Here is a 15,776-nt window from a genome sequence, read left to right on the forward strand (position 1 = left end):
GCTTTGGGACACGGGATGCCGAAACTTTTGTCCGGCGGTTTCGCCGCATCAGCGAAAGGCAGACGACGAGGCACGCTTGATATCCCGGCGCTGCAGCGGGCGTCGAACAGCGCCATCACCGCCCGGACGAGCGCGAGACACACGCCAGCAGGGCCAGCAGCTTCACCTTCACCCCACGCTGAGCTCGCTGGCGTGACGAACCCGCGGAGTTGCGAGTGTCGGTAAACGCGGCTGTTCCGTTGTTTCGCCCTCGACCCACTGATACCGAGGATAACTAAGTCAAAAACTCCTATTAAAAGCGGGCTGCGTCGCCAGCTTCAACGTCTTCGCTGACCCCTCGCCCGTTATAACCTGCTCTGCTGTTGCTAACGGAGCTACCATATCAAAGGAAGAGAGAAGTGCTGCGCTGCTCGCCGCTGACCCGCTGACTGCTGACCCCGTCGACGATGGCCTCCGAGACGCTGACGACCATTTCGCCCATCACCGGCAAGCCCGTGGTGACCAGAGCTGGCGTGACACAGGATGAGCTCGCAGCGCTGCCCAAGACTGCCCAGGAGGCCTTCCGGGCGTTCTCCAAGTCGACGACGCTCGCCCAGAGACAGGAGATTGTCGCCCGAGCCCTGAACCTGATGGCCAAGAAGAAGGACGTCCTCGCGCGCGAGGTGACCGAGCAGATGGGGCGCCCTATCGCCTATACGGGGGTTGAGATCACGACGGCCATCAAGCGAGGTGAATATCTTAACCGAGTTGCGGGCGAGGCGCTCGGGGAGCCGGTGCCTGGGGACGCTGAACCAGGGTTCAAGAGATATCTCAAAAAGGAGCCCCTCGGCGTCGTTCTCATCATCTTCGCCTGGAATGTAAGCTAGACTCTTCCTAGCCAGTTGCGTTGTTTCTGGTCTTCAGCTCGAGATGCTAATTGAGCATAGTACCCTTACTTGATCCTGGTCAATAGTTTGATCCCTGCGATTCTAGCTGGAAACGCCGTGATTCTGAAGCCTTCTCCGCAAACTCCCACAGTCGTCGAACAGGTGTCGTCCATCTTCCTCGAAGCTGGTCTTCCCCGGAACGTACTGCAATATTTCCATTGCGGGTCGCTCGTCAACCTCGAGGCCATCATCCGGTCTCCCCTGATCAACCACATCTGCTTCACCGGCTCAGTTGCTGGAGGTCTGGCTGTCCAGAAAGCAGCAGCAGACCGGATCGTTAACGTCGGCCTCGAGCTCGGCGGTAATGATGCAGCCTACGTCCGTCAAGATGTAGACCTTGCTTGGGTCGCGGAGGAGATTGTCGACGGCGCCATCTTCAACAGCGGTCAGAGCTGCTGCTCTATCGAACGGGTATACGTTCATGAAAAGGTCCACGATGCCTTCATTGAGGAAATCAAAAAGGTGCTCTCCAACTATCGCGTTGGTGATCCCTTCGACGAGAAGACCCAAATTGGGCCCGTCATATCTCAAAAGGCTAGAGAGAACATTCTCTCGCACATAGAAGATGCTATCAAGGGCGGCGCCAGGGACGAAACTCCTGCAAACAGCACCTTCGATAACCTCCCGCCCGTCGGCAACTTCGTGAAACCTACGCTGCTCACAGGTGTCACACACAGTATGCGGGTGATGGCTGAAGAGACGTTCGGGCCCGTCATACCCGTCATGAAAGTCAAGGACGACAGCGAGGCCATTCGATGGATGAATGACAGCGACCTCGGACTAACTGCTAGCGTCTGGACAAAGGACGTAGCGACAGGAGAGAAGCTGATCCAGGATATCGAAGCTGGCACCGTCTTCATCAACAGAGCCGATTATCCGAGCCCAGTGAGTTTTGTCGAACCCCCTGTCCTGCGCTGCGCTGCGCTGTTCTGCGCCATGCTGCAGTTGCATGATATCCCAGTTCGGTTCATAATCTTTTTCCCGTTTGACTCTATCTTTTACCCGTACCAAGTCTTCTGGCATCACCACATTCTAACCTCCTTTCTTCTCATAGGACCTTGCATGGACCGGATGGAAGAATTCCGGAAGAGGTGTTACCCTCAGCAAGTTTGGTTTCGACCAGTTCATCAAGCTGAAAAGCTTCCACCTGAAGGATTATCCAAAATAGAGCTCCTCCGTCTGCTCTGCCTGGATTTGCACCTCATGAGTTATATGATAATTATATTTAATTCGAGCTGTACGAATATTAAGTCTCTATCTTCATCTGGTTATCCATTCATCCAAAGATGAAAATTTTTTCCAATCTAATCGAAAGAGGTTAATCTCTGCTATATAATATCCGGGATGCCCTGGAATGCAGATGCGCCGGGCGCTCATCTTTACGGCGTAGGGAAAAGCTATGGCTGTCTTTCTTTCCTTTTTCTTTTTTCTATCAAGCCACGCCGGAGAATTCCACCGTCCTGCAGGACGAGGGCTGGCGGCATCTTAGACTTATCGGACCATGGCTCCGATGGTATATGCCCTTCTTGTCTTCTGTCGCCAAGATCACCGGTTGTTGATTCCCAGCGCCGCCGCATATTCTATATGCTGCATAAGACTGAACCCGCAAATGCACCTACCATGTATTCGGACAGAGGGGACATGGAATGATCCCTTTTAAGTGGAAGTATATCGAAGGAGCTAAATGCCGCAGCGGGATGGGTGAAAAAGTCAAGTCATGCAGAAGGTTTCGACGGCGTTGTTGCTTCTCATAGATCTTCAACCAGCGTACTTTTTTTTGCATATTTAAGTTTCCCCATCATTGCCATATTCACAGCAATGCCCCGGAGTTAGACTGATAAACGGCCCATGAATAGATATCCGCCTCATAGAAATGTCGGAACTTGGCTCAGGCGCTGTTTTCGATGCTTCTTACCCTCCTCTCGCACCCCTGCATTCTCAGGCTGGAAAGTTTTGATCTGGTCAAATGTAGGATCACTTTCTTCAATTTTCACTTGGCGTTTAGCAGGGCTCGGGCCCGGTTCCTTGGCTGGCTCGTCTTGCTCATCGAAGAATTTTGCAAATCGGGAGCTCGAGCTTCCACGAGGCTTTGGTACTGAATTTGATCGAGTAGCAGGCGAAGACGACCCACTGCTAGAGCTCTGGGACTCTCTGATGTTTACATGTGGCTGCTTGATAGGCGAGGGTGCTGGGTCTGCCCTTGTAATTGAAGGAGTCGAGTCTCTCTTATGCGGGAGAGCGACAGGAGTTTGCTTGGAGGTGCATGCTGGTACTGATGTCTTAGATCGAGCTGATATAGCCGGTGGTCGGCTTAATGACTTAGCTTGGACGCCTAGGTCATCATCGTCGCTGGAAGCTGTAAAGTCTTCCGTTGCATCCGCCCTCGATGGAGGTCGAATGTTCGAAATTGGTCTGGCCTTCACACCTTCGTCTGTGCCCTTGTCTCGCAAGGACTTTTCAACGCCACCACTCGTGTTCGCTGGTCGGGAGTAGCCCAACGCTGCCTTTGTGGAAGACTTGATCCCCTGTAGACCCATGAGCGGACGGGATTGCTTCGCAGTCACCATCAATGCTTGCAATGAAGTTCCTACCCATGGGTCATCGTCTCGGTCTTCATCACTCATCCCTATATCTTCGTCGTTTATTTCTTCCATATCAGAATCATCAACCTGCGGCCTTCCAGCATCCTCCTTCATCTTTTCCAATGCCTCTAGACGCTGCATATCTGAGGATTCGCGCTGAATACTCTTTTTGGTTGCATTATTCATAGACGTCTTCGGATCGGTAGGCCTTCGCTGGGTCATTCTCATCACCTTCGAGGCATTTGCCGTCTTGGCTTGCTTCCTTTTACGAGTATATTCGGCCTGATGCAAATGTGCCGTAAACGATCGAGCGGTTGACAGGAACTCATCCTCCACCATTATGTATTGATCGTCGGCGTCGAGGCCATCTATCATAAGTCTAGATCTCTGTGTTAGCCAGGTATCCCGTGTAGTGGCCGGATATTTCTAGGTCTGCGTACTCTTCAGAGGGCGGTTCTCTAACAGGCGAAGCTGAGCGTGTTCGATCTGCGGACACAAGTTAGCCATGTTCTGTACCAACTAGCGGATGTACCATGTCTGCAGATAGATGCACACGCTGGATTGTTCACTTACCGAGTCTACCTGACAGCGCAGTGCTTGTCGAGCTCCGCTGCGCTCCTAGCTCACGCTTGATAGGCCTCTCTGGTGTCGAGCGTTCCCGCTTCGGCTCGTCCAGTTCCCACGGTAGAACTCGGGGCATCGTATCGCCAATAGTAGCATCTTTAAAGTTGTGTGCTTTCAGGTAGGGGACGCTGCTGGCCGTAGTGAGTCTCGAGTTGTTGGTGGTGTTGACGTTTGTCGTCGTTTTTCGCTGGCAAGCCAACGATGTCACCAAAAGTCTAAATAGGCGCCAAACTTGACGTCAAACGTTCAGTTTACATCGAGATATCGTTTGACGCTTGAATAACAGCCTCTTTGACTGAAGTAAGGAGAGTCCGAGATACATCCATGGACTATGTCATCCTTCATCTCTTACTTCCTCCCTCAGAGTATCAACTGGACATGTTCAATGGTGGATGTGCGGCTCTAGTTAATAGACGGCTATACCTTTGGCAGAAGACTACAGAGTACAGCAGCGAGGAGAATCAATAAAGCGAGTGCTCCGTTGAGAATGGGCGATAAAACGAATACTGATTCTTGTAAGCGAATTGCTTGTGCCATAACCCACAGGAGTGCTGATTTTCTTTGGGAGTCAGACAAGCTCTGTATTGCTGAGACAGTCGAATACCAGCTATCCTTGCATTCGGTTACAGAATGACCAATCGTCTAGCACAAGAGAAGACAGCAGGCCAGTTAACAGGCCAGATAATGGATCTATAGCAGGCGTTCTTAATAGCCAAGATGACCCCTGTTGATCACACTGTGACATTTACACCGAGTTATCCTACTTGAAATTTCTGTCACTCGGCAGTACCCAGCGAACTCACGCATAGAAAACTTAACCACAGCCCTTCTACGGAGTATGTACCTGAGAATACAGTTAAGTATCAAACCATAGCATCTAAACTCCACGGATATCGATCGATGGATATAAGGCTATTCTATACAGCAATTGTTTCTCAAGCGGTGTAATAGCCGCATCGGTGCATCACTCCTGGCGATAATGCAGCTACATATGCATGTTAATATCGAAATGGTAACGAGTGATAGGCCTGGGCTGAAGCACCTGTTGGCAAGCAGGTAGGGAGAGTGGGTATTCAAATGAATCATCGGTGGATTTATGCGCCCTAATGTATGTCGCCATGGCTTCGACCAGCGTTTACCCTAGTAATCCATCGAGGGTTAGCCGCTTCCAGTCATTTCCGGGCCAATGATGGCGCTCTACAGCAGTCCCAGGTGTTGGCGAGTATGAAGAGCAAGGCGAAAATTACATAGGCATTCCTAGCCACTGCCAGAGAGGGGAAACCGGTAGAAATAAATATGACTCTGGGTTGTTGTGAAGGGCCTTACGACCTTCGACCGTTAACCTTCAGCCTCACATCCAAATATAATGGAGCGCGTCATGGCAAAGGTTCTCTTTCTCTTCTTCACACTGTGCGCTCTGGTTTCCTTTTTAAGCGCTACACCGCCGCGATGGCCAGGGAGGTCTCAATACCAACATTCCTCAGACAGGATCGTCTCCTCAGTCGGCCAGGGCTCTGCTACACGACAGCCAGGCGCTCTCCGTGTAATGTTTGTGGGTGACTCAATGACACAGGGCAAACAGGGTGACTGGACATGGCGCTATCGAATGTGGCAGTGGTTTCAAGCCGAGGGTATAGCTGTCACTTTTGTAGGGCCGTATACAGGCACCGTTGAGCCAGATGCACCAGCACCTCCAATGAACAAATTAGAGGAGGCTCCCAAAGCAAGCAGCATCAAAACCAGTGGCGGGTATGCTCCTGGAGTCTCTCCAGACTTTGACCGACATCACTTTGCTGTCTGGGGTCGATCAGCAGCGTTCGATAAAGACCTTATTTATGACGTGGTATCCGCCCATCCAGCAGACATGATGTTGCTGATGCTCGGCTTTAATGACCTGGGATGGCTTTTCAGCAAGCCAATGGATGCCGTGGCCTCTCTTTACGGCCTGATAAACAACGCCCGTAAAGCGAACCCGAACCTTAAGTTTGCTGTTGCGAACATCCCACAGCGCAGCTTCATCGGCAGAGGTGACCTACCAGTTTCCACGGACGAGTATAATTCCATTCTGCGGCTTGCACTGCCGCAATGGAGTACTGAGCAATCACCCATACATCTGGTTGAGCTGCAGGAGCACTATAGCTGTGGCACGAGTAATTGCGAAGCCGGATACGATGGACTCCATCCAAATGCCCAAGGCGAGTTCCAGATCGCTCACGCCTTTACGCTCACTTTGATCAACGATTTCAAGATTGGATCTTCGCCACTGGTAATACCGTCGAACCTTTGATATGGACGCACACTCTGGAGGAATGGTCGCTGGTATCTCAGAAGACGTGCCTAAATAAAGCGTTCTTTGCCCTGACACCGCAACCTAACATAGGAAAATTTCGTGAAAATGGAATGGAGCTTGCCCTCACTGGGATTGGATATCCCTAGATGACTGCAGTGCAAATTCTGTCCTATTCAGCTGAAGGGAATTGCCCTCGGATGATGAAATCATGCCGATATTTCCATGACATTGGAGCATCATATCCTTGTCGATTTCCAAGACTCTTAGTAGCCACTCGGACCCCGTTGGCTTTGCAACGAATTGCACATGGCCCTTGTCATCGAAATGGTTGGCAATAATGCCCTGTAGCTCGTTTGTAGTTTCATATATATTAGTTACGGTTAGGCGGATAGCAAGCTAGACGGAAAGCTGTATGAACCCTGCTCACCGGAAAATATCATCCCACTCTCTGTATCCATTAACTCTATCATGGTTATTTGAGCGGGATTTGTACATTGTACTTCGCGAAAAGGTTGAATTTTCGACTTCCCATGCAGCCAGGATATCGGAACAGTTAGAAATCCAAGGAAATCGATGGAGTAGCAGATATATGAAGAAACAAGAAGACATTATTGGAGGATATTCATGTATTCAAACTAGCCGTGAGTATTTCCAGAAGCGATGTCATTATGATCTCGTTGTCAATCCTTGGAATCTCCTTGAAGCTGTCCCAAACGCCAATTCTTGCCCAAACTCCAGGGAATGGAATGCCTTCCCACAAGTCCCGACCCATGCTCAAATTTCGCCCTGGAGGTGATACATACGAGATAGCACAGCCCATGATAGACTGGCACAACTGTCGTTATGAAACGTAAAACGATGCCACAATATATTGGGCTGGTAGGTGAAAGAGATCATGCCTCTCCGGGTCGTTTGCTGTTACACCCTACTATCTTTACCTTCTGCGCATGTAAGGTAGACTGGTCATCTAGCTTAAAGGTGACATCTTTGACAAGGAAAGTCCAAACTTCATCGCAGAAACGATAAGTATCGAGATGACCCTGTACAATGAAGTGACGGGGAGTATTCCCCTACATGTCAGCCACAAGCGAAAGAAATGGTTGAAAAGAATGGTTGACAACAGATAGCCTTATGCCACTGTAGCATGGGGCGGCTCGCACTCGTTTAGACCATTTTCCGGGTCAGCCGGTATGCATACCTTGAAGGAGAGCTTGCACTTCACTTTGTCCGCAAGGACTTCCGTAATGACGCGGTCAAAGTTGGACAGTATTTTCATGGCAAGCTGGGGTTCGATTCGGCCTTCGTTAATCAAATCATCGAGGGTATCTGTCAGAGACAGGCCGATGCTGGTCAGAGTGAAATCATGTTAGCCTTGCGTTTTCCAGACAGCGTGGGTTGTCAATATACCTGCTGCCCCGGTACAGCTCATAGTAAGCGGGAGCACTCATGTTTCCACCCTTCTGCGGTAGCCTCCAACTCTCCACCGAACAAGAAGTAATAAACGAGCAATTTTGAGGAATCAGAGCCGAGCACTCTCCAGTCAAACGGCGCACGTTGTAGCTATCCTCGTCTCCCGCCCTTCTGTTCTCTTTAAAAGTCTCTCCGTCATTCGCAAAAGTGAAGTCGATATCGACCATCCAAATCCGGCTAGGCAGCATCACATGACATTAAATCACGTGTGAGGCTTGAATTGATTTCACGTGATTACTATTTTAAGTTTAAAGGCTTGGCATTTGTTTATCAAATTTTCTTTTTCTTTTTTTTTTTTTCTTTTTTTCTTTCTTTTTCGTTTCTCTTGCTGAGCTTCAAGGGTGAATTTTGATTATTTGAATGCCTTCATTTCAACATGGAATGCACTGGAGAAGCTAATAGGATTCAATGGAGTGTTTGGCCTCTGTCACTACGGCGAGCTTGACAGCCTAATGCCAATGGGATCCTGTCCAATCCGCGGACATGGGCTGACTCTCGCTACCGAGCGTTCAGCGTACATGCACATCCATAAACTTCCCTGCCATCAACGGCTGCTGATTCCGAGCTACGGGCAAGGATAGCTGATATAGGAGAAATGGATGAGCTATTAGAAGGCCATCTCCAAATATAGGAAACCCATGGCTATCACATCGCGCCGGTCCGTGGAGGGGTATGTCAAGCCTCTTTTTTTTCCTCCTTCCATCTGGGACAGTATACTCCATTGCATGGAGTATACTGGAAATCTCTTTAGCCAAGGGTGTCTCGACCAGCCTTTGCTGCCGTTCATATTAATTGCCGACGCAATATTCAGGGAAGATTCAAATTCCAAGGGATGGTGGCTTGCTCCAATTGCAAATACCACTGCTTCCCACCTGGTCTTGACCATGGCGCATGGTGCTCCGTCGTTGTCTCTCTGGAATGTTCGGGATTTTAACAACACCCGAGTCCCTTGTTGACGGACGACTCGATCCCGTGCGTTTTGTGCTCGTCGATTTCCATTCAGTCGAGCGCTACTGCGTTCTCTGGCTTCTAGAGCTCCGTATACCTGCTGCTCAACGGCCCACTGGCCAGGAAGCCGTCAAACATCCGGCCTGGTATGCATGGGTTGTTCATGAATCCTGATGAAAGGCTAGATCATGCTGCTAATTCTAAATACCACGGAGAATTTATATCCTGCAGAAAGATTGCAAAAAAAATGAGAGCAGGCTCTTTATGCGCTCAACCTTTACCTTGGTTTGCCCCCCGCCCTGCTGTGGCACATCGGCGGTGCGAGTGCGACCGGGGGTATATTTCTTTTTATATCGAATCCTTTTTCCATCCAGGGGAGATTTGCATTATTGAACTTAAAAAAATAATTGATGCTGCGTTAACTCTAAAATAGGTAGATGCATTTTCTGACTCTCATTGAGCAAGAAGCCGCCATGCCAATTCACCGTATGCATGCTGTCGAGAGCTGAGCGCGAAAAGAATCCCAACCTCTGCATTCTTTGAGAAAGGAAAGAAATTTCTTCGGATCACTGTCTATCCGTGGCTTCACGTGTAGCCGTCAAAAAGCTATATAAGTGAGCTCCTCTCTCCTTCAGTTCTCGAATATCCAACAGCAACAACAACGACAACGACAACGACAACGACAACGACAACGACAACGACAACGACAACGATCCAGCAAGCAAGCAAAAGACATTCAAAGCAATTTCTTCCTCTCCCAAGCTCTCCAGCTTCACTTCATACCACTTCTCTTCACTCAAAACCACCGAGACTTCACTCTCATCCCAAATCATTCAAAATGTTCTTCTCCAAGGCCATCGCCGTTTGCGTCATTGCCGCCAGGTATGAAAACATAACACGGCAATGAATACTTCTCCCAGACACATCTAACAGTTTAATAGCACCCTTGTCAGCGCCTCTCCTGCGCCAGTCATCACCCCCAAGCCATGCTACACCAGGACCCTCTCCTACAGGGCCGCCTTCTGCCCTGCCACCTACACTCCACCATGTGATGGTCCTTGCTTTGTTGCAGTTACCACCTCCATCCCTTGCCACGACAAGAGATGCCCAACCACCAAGACCGTCAGCGTCAACTACGGTTGCCCAACTTGCACTTCGGTTTGCCCAACCGTCACCAAGTCTTGCAGCGCTTCTGCCACTCTCGGCCCTACCCTGACCGCTTCTTAAGCGCACATTGATTTTACGATATATAACGAAATATGGATGACCGGTTCTTAAAAGCAAAGCTATAAAAAAAGTGAATTTTTCTTGGCCCGACGAGTTATGCCCCCAGTCTATTTCTTGTTTCCTAATTCAACCGCTCTATATGAGCCCTTTAATCCCCCGATTTTACCCCTAGCCTAGATCAGATAGTTGCAAACAATTAACGATATTAATGATGGAATCGTTCTCCAAATATATTTGGCCATTACTAGTATATACTATGTCGGAGTATACAGAACTCATCGATTGACACAGATCGACAGCCACAGACAAAACGCCATCGGGAACTTGCATCATCTCCAACTCAATATAGCTGTTAGTCTCAGGGAAATACAAGTTTGACACTCCGTTCACGGAAACGATTGCCATTGAGAATTTGTTTCAGCAGCAAGAAGACGGGAACTGGCGTAACCAGGCGCTAGTATCTCTGTCTCCGCTATGACCCACACTACCAGTTATCTCTAAGCCAGTGTTCTTCCGTTGCGGGGAGAACGCAGTATAAAATGTAGTTCAAATCTCTGTACGCCATAGTAAGAAGCACATATGAAACACCATGGACATCGTATATTTCGTGATCGAGGAGCTCGCATAGCACTTAAGGATGAGGAACAAAGAAGTATACTGTCGCGATGGCCAGGAAACTGACGTGGTTATAGGGTTGCAAGCTTGAACCCGACATCTATAGCATTTGAGATGGGATAATAGTAGCCGAGACAGCTTCAATATATATACCATCCATCCAAGCTGGAAGATACCAGTTTGATACAAGCATTCTGTAAACCAAAATATAGAAACCGAAAGAACTCTAAGCCACAAGAGCCATTGAGTCATGCAGTCCTCTTTTATGTTCGCGTTGGCTGTAGCCATCCTCAGGTACCTAAACCTTTGCCCCTGGATTTGGTGAAATATCAGAGTTGACACAACCGTTCCAATTCTATAGCTCGGTCACTACCGGACAACTGCTACCACCATCAATTGTTCCTGAAATCCAGCCTTACCCATCTGGTGCCCCTATCCTTCTTGTCTCCGGCTCATTCAACCTGGGCCCTGCATCATCGGAAACGGCATATCCAGCACCCGGTGACGGTGATGATGATGATGAGAATGGAGATGATGAAAATGACGAGGAGTCTCCAGTGATTACAGGCTTGCCAGGTATCCCGGGAGACCATGAACCAAAGACTCTGGACCCTGAACCAAGTGCTACCACTCTTCGGGTACGAGGGGATTCATCCATCCAGATGCTCCCTGAGTCCACCTTGACGTCCGCATCCATCATGACTCGTACAACTTCTCAAGTAACGAGCTCTGAGCAAGTTCCGTCGACTCTGATTGAGGCTTCAACTTTGGACCCGACCTCTCTCACCCGACTAATTCCTGAACCCAGCACGATGTCGGCTTCTACTCTGGCTCCCAGGGCTACTCAGGCTTATCCCAGACGAAGAAGACAGGCAAGACATGCGGGTTATACCATGACGACATCTACGATATCAATCTCAGATCCAACTTCTCGGACACAGATTCCCCCTGAATCTACCATGTCGGCAACAACCCTAGCAACGGTGAAGCGAGAGCATAACAGGCACACAAACGGCGTTTCCAACCCTCGTCCTCACCATACGAATCCTGTCGGGGTATATCCTTCTGTCCCTAGCGTTAATCAGGCCGGTGCCGCGCCATGATCCATGTGCAACCTATGCCCCCAAGAAGTCGATGGCTAAGACCCTCCACACCATCGTACATGGTTGCACCGCCACACTTAGTTATGACATTAGGTTAGAAGAGATATGGATCCAATGGCGGTTGTTATTATGAAAAAGGGGCAAAGGGGCAAAGGGGAAAGGGGGCCTAATGCAACAGCATCCTGGTGATGAGCATTTGCAGGATAAAAGATCTAAAAAGGTAACTTTCTAGAACAGATAGGAAGTAGAAATTGAAGTATTTCGGGATAACTGAGCCTAGATTGGCCAGTTCAGTCTTTTTCAGCCAATTCAAGGGGTTCTCCAATTGATAGATGACCAGGCAGGTAGTATTAACTTGTGGTTAATATTGCTTTATTCCAAACGAGCCAGGCAAACATGCGTCAACCCCAACCTATCTATTTTTTCCATTTCGTTGAAGAAACATAACAATGTATATCGTGGGGAAGAGACATCAAGGCATTTCAAGTAGTAAGTCGTAAAGCATGGACGTTTCAGGGACAAGAAAAGAAAGTAGACAACCAAAGTAAGACAAAGGCTCATGCACTTGATACCATGCCAGCCAAGACACCGGCACCAATGATGCCTCCGTCAGAAGCTTCTCGGAGAAACACAGATTTACCACTCTCTTGTGGGCCATCCCATATAACAAGACGGTCGATGAAGCCCTGGCATGTCTCCTTGAAATTCGGGTAGTGCTGGATAATACCGCCGGTGTAAGCAACGACCAACTCCTCAGGGCCAGATTGCCAACCAGATGGCGGCGAATCCATTGCCGGGGTAGAAGGGTCCTGCGGCGTGGTAGATGCGGGTCTATACACGCTTGTGATGGTATCCGTTGAATTGTTAAACGACGGGACTATGATATTGGTAGATCGTCTGGGGTTGGTAGCGCCATCGGAGCGTAGCTGAATCTCCTTTTGACATGCTAGAAGACCAACAACAGCTGCTGCAACAAGCCCTGCAGAGCGTGTCTGTACTATCCTAGCTGTTTTCCGGAATGCTCGGGCAGTATAGATGTCCCAGTTCCAGCTGCTTGATTCCGGAGGAGGTAGGGTAGATTTGAGCTTTGCTACTAGATCCTGATCGGTATGCGTGGGGGCTATGTGGTTAGATAAGTAGCTAGTTGATAGAGCGTAGCCTTGTATGAGGTTCGCTGGTAGTGACTTGGGCGACAGCTTGAGCACTGATGTTAGATAGTCGTAGAAGACGAGCCTGACCAGTTCGCCAATGTATCGTCCTCCAGTCATGTACTCAAATGGTTGAAATCCAGGTCGAGCACACTGCTCGTCGAGTTGAATATCCCATTTGGTAGTAAACTTCAGCTCTCGTAAGGGGGGAGCTGCGCCGCCAAGAGTAAACTCTGTGTTAACCACCGTCTCTGTTGCATTAGGCTGCTGTGCGGAGACACATTTAGCCTTAGACTCGTGTAGGTCCGTCAGTTTCATTGGTATTGTGGCATTGCATCCTGTTCCCACGATGAGGCCCATGGCAACTCGGCTGTTGGGTAGAGACTTGACCATGTAGGCAAGTGAAGCGAGAGTAGCAACTGTATCGTTGGTGATGGCTGCAATTTTCAGCTTCGGCAATGGGAATCTCCTCCGTCGTTTGGTAGAGGGTTCGTCGGAGCCGTATGGACGTCGGGTATGCCGGTCATAGCCCGCTAGTAGTATCTTACCCAGGTTTAGATCCGATGTGATTGCGAATCCTTTGCCCATGGGCATCAACGTAGCCTCTGCCAGCGAATCTTGCCTATCCAAGGGAGTTAGCCAGATCCTAGCAGCCGTGCATATCATCTTCTCTACTTTATCAAGTAGATTTATACATACATCATGGGAAAGCTGAAGGTAATGCCCATCTCAAGCTCCTCAGGGGCATCCTGGACGTCCGCATCGGTAGCTAGGCTGTCCGCCACCACCTCGGCCATGCAGTCCCCGATCCATAGGAAGAGATCTTCGGCCTTGTCCATCTTGAGATGCTCAGCTATCGGCCATGCTTTCTCCAACGTCCGGCGCACTCGATGCCTCTGCGCCTTTCGGAGCGTATCACGTGACTTTTCCATGTTGGAGACGGCTTCGCTGGCCGGATGCCCGTTGCTGCTGCTGCTGGCGCTGCTGTTTTCCAGGTCGTCGGCGGCAGCGCCGAGTAGTTCGATGAAGGCGACCCTGAGATTGCTCCCGCCAACATCTATGGCTAGGTATCGGCCCGTCTCCTGGCCGTTTGGCAGCCGGGTAACGGGCGTGGGTAAGAATTGCTGGTCAGAAGTGCGCGCGAGCTCGAGGTAGAGCTGGGAGAAGCGGCATCCCAGCTGGTACAGGCGGGCATCGTTGACGGCGAGGGGTGCAAGGAAGTTGTCTATTGTCTCGTCATGCATCAATTGCTCCTTGTCGCCCTGCAGGTCTAGTCCGGGCTCGCCGTTGGCATCTTCGTCTTCCCCCTCGAACGGCTCAACGGCAGCGTTGTGGTCACTTTCGTCCTCTTCGATACTGTGTACAGACATGATGGACGTCATTATCGAGGTACGGGTGACGATCCAAGAGGTGTTGTGCTGATACGGAGGCTGGCCTAGAGTATACGATCTTATACGGAGAGATCAAAGACGGTCCCGTTAACTAACTAGTTAGTTAGTCAACTGCCGGCTCGCTTCGAGAGGAAAACGGTCTCCGAGCTGCCACCGTCGCTTGTACGCTAGAGGGTATTCGCTGGCGATGATAAGGTAGGATAAGGCGTTGTCAAGCGATTGACCGATCTAGATCGTAGGCTCTGATCCGTGGAGAGATTGGAGATATAGAAGGCGAATAACTAGAGCAAACCCATACACGTCAGACCAGTACGTTTGACAACCGGCATGCCAACGAACAGCAGACTTCACAAACCCAGACGACAGGCCCCTTTTATAACTCGAGGCGTGGAAGCCTGCGACGGAGGGGATAATCTCGTATGACTCTCGGGATAAAATAGCGATGTGACCCTATCACGGCCGAAGTGAATAGTTATATAAATATTGGCCGGACCAAGAACCGCTCGACGTTGCTTCAGAATAACTGACTAGCTAGTTAACCTAGCGGGGTGGTAAAAAAAAGGTACGGAGTCACGGAAGAACTGCGAAGGCTCAATACGATGCTATCGGCTACCTGTATGCTGAGTGCTTCGGCTGCCGTCTGGTGGTCCTGGTGGCAGTGCTGGAGGCGATGGTGATGATGGTAACTAGGCGACAGACCCCCCCTTTAAACGGCCTGCCGAACAAGCAGCTAACTAACTAACTAACCAAGGGGAAGGGTGGTCTTTACAGGGAAGATACAATGCAAAGACCAGCTCATTTCCACCATCGATATCGCTTCAGGGATCTATTCTCTTCGGCAACGAGTTGATGTGCAGTCATATCGGGATATCAGGGGTGGATCAACTGCTGGGATGCATTGTATGACCAGAAATCAAACTCCCCACCGAGATATTGAGCACTCTCCCTTTAACCGTAACTGACGTCTTAATACTTAGTTACCCGCGAACTAAAGTGGGATAACGGTTTGCTTCTGTGCCTTAGCGGCGGAGATCAAGCAGGGATGTCCCATTAAGCAATGTGTATTAAGATGCTATAATGCACTGGAGCCAAAGCGGCCGGGACTGAGGAGACAACCCTCGGCCTAGACGGTCTCTACTCTGGCATTTTTTTCAACTCTTCTAGATGGAGTTCTGGCTGAGCAAGACTCAATATATCGGCATCAAAACCAATCTCGTCCAGCTATGTTCCCTACCTACGAGAAGAATATACGGACTTGCTAAAGCGGATTCCGCGGAAGGATTGATGCAACGCTGTGTCTGATGCCTGTCAGTCCTGGATGGTGATCTGGAAGCTTAACCATGGCTGCATCATCTTCTCCTGATAAGCGGAACCACCACCCGTCCGGTCTGGAAGATGTTGCATTTTCATGCCATTCACGGTCCACACCGGTCAGTTGTCGCAGTTGCATCA

General features: G+C 49.8%; 6 protein-coding genes across 6 annotated transcripts; 4 read left to right on the top strand and 2 right to left on the bottom strand.

Annotated features, from left to right (window-relative positions):
• Window positions 1–446: 446 nt before the first annotated feature.
• ARB_02455 (aldehyde dehydrogenase family protein, putative) lies at window positions 447–2,094 on the top strand (the record flags this gene model as incomplete). The annotated part of the gene is made up of 3 exons (XM_003011350.1): window positions 447–857; window positions 927–1,811; window positions 1,981–2,094. The coding sequence occupies 3 exons, from the start codon at window positions 447–449 to the stop codon at window positions 2,092–2,094; spliced, it is 1,410 nt and encodes a 469-aa protein (XP_003011396.1).
• A 697-nt stretch (window positions 2,095–2,791) lies between these two features.
• ARB_02456 (uncharacterized protein) lies at window positions 2,792–3,847 on the bottom strand (the record flags this gene model as incomplete). The annotated part of the gene is made up of 1 exon (XM_003011351.1): window positions 2,792–3,847. One exon carries the CDS (start codon window positions 3,845–3,847, stop codon window positions 2,792–2,794), a length of 1,056 nt encoding a protein of 351 aa, XP_003011397.1.
• A 1,651-nt stretch (window positions 3,848–5,498) lies between these two features.
• Window positions 5,499–6,419, top strand: ARB_02457 (uncharacterized protein; the record flags this gene model as incomplete). Its single annotated transcript, XM_003011352.1, has 1 exon — window positions 5,499–6,419. The coding sequence occupies one exon, from the start codon at window positions 5,499–5,501 to the stop codon at window positions 6,417–6,419; it is 921 nt and encodes a 306-aa protein (XP_003011398.1).
• Window positions 6,420–9,277: 2,858 nt separating this feature from the next.
• On the top strand, window positions 9,278–10,067 carry ARB_02458 (uncharacterized protein; the record flags this gene model as incomplete). Its single annotated transcript, XM_003011353.1, has 4 exons — window positions 9,278–9,326; window positions 9,436–9,454; window positions 9,476–9,722; window positions 9,774–10,067. 4 exons carry the CDS (start codon window positions 9,278–9,280, stop codon window positions 10,065–10,067), a joined length of 609 nt encoding a protein of 202 aa, XP_003011399.1.
• Window positions 10,068–10,932: 865 nt separating this feature from the next.
• ARB_02459 (uncharacterized protein) lies at window positions 10,933–11,785 on the top strand (the record flags this gene model as incomplete). Its single annotated transcript, XM_003011354.1, has 2 exons — window positions 10,933–10,976; window positions 11,044–11,785. 2 exons carry the CDS (start codon window positions 10,933–10,935, stop codon window positions 11,783–11,785), a joined length of 786 nt encoding a protein of 261 aa, XP_003011400.1.
• Window positions 11,786–12,342: 557 nt separating this feature from the next.
• ARB_02460 (uncharacterized protein) lies at window positions 12,343–14,315 on the bottom strand (the record flags this gene model as incomplete). Its single annotated transcript, XM_003011355.1, has 2 exons — window positions 12,343–13,555; window positions 13,633–14,315. 2 exons carry the CDS (start codon window positions 14,313–14,315, stop codon window positions 12,343–12,345), a joined length of 1,896 nt encoding a protein of 631 aa, XP_003011401.1.
• Window positions 14,316–15,776: the final 1,461 nt, after the last annotated feature.

The sequence above is a fragment of the Trichophyton benhamiae genome, assembly GCF_000151125.1.
Source record: "Trichophyton benhamiae CBS 112371 chromosome Unknown contig00294.0, whole genome shotgun sequence".
Taxonomy (NCBI): Eukaryota; Fungi; Ascomycota; class Eurotiomycetes; order Onygenales; family Arthrodermataceae; genus Trichophyton; species Trichophyton benhamiae.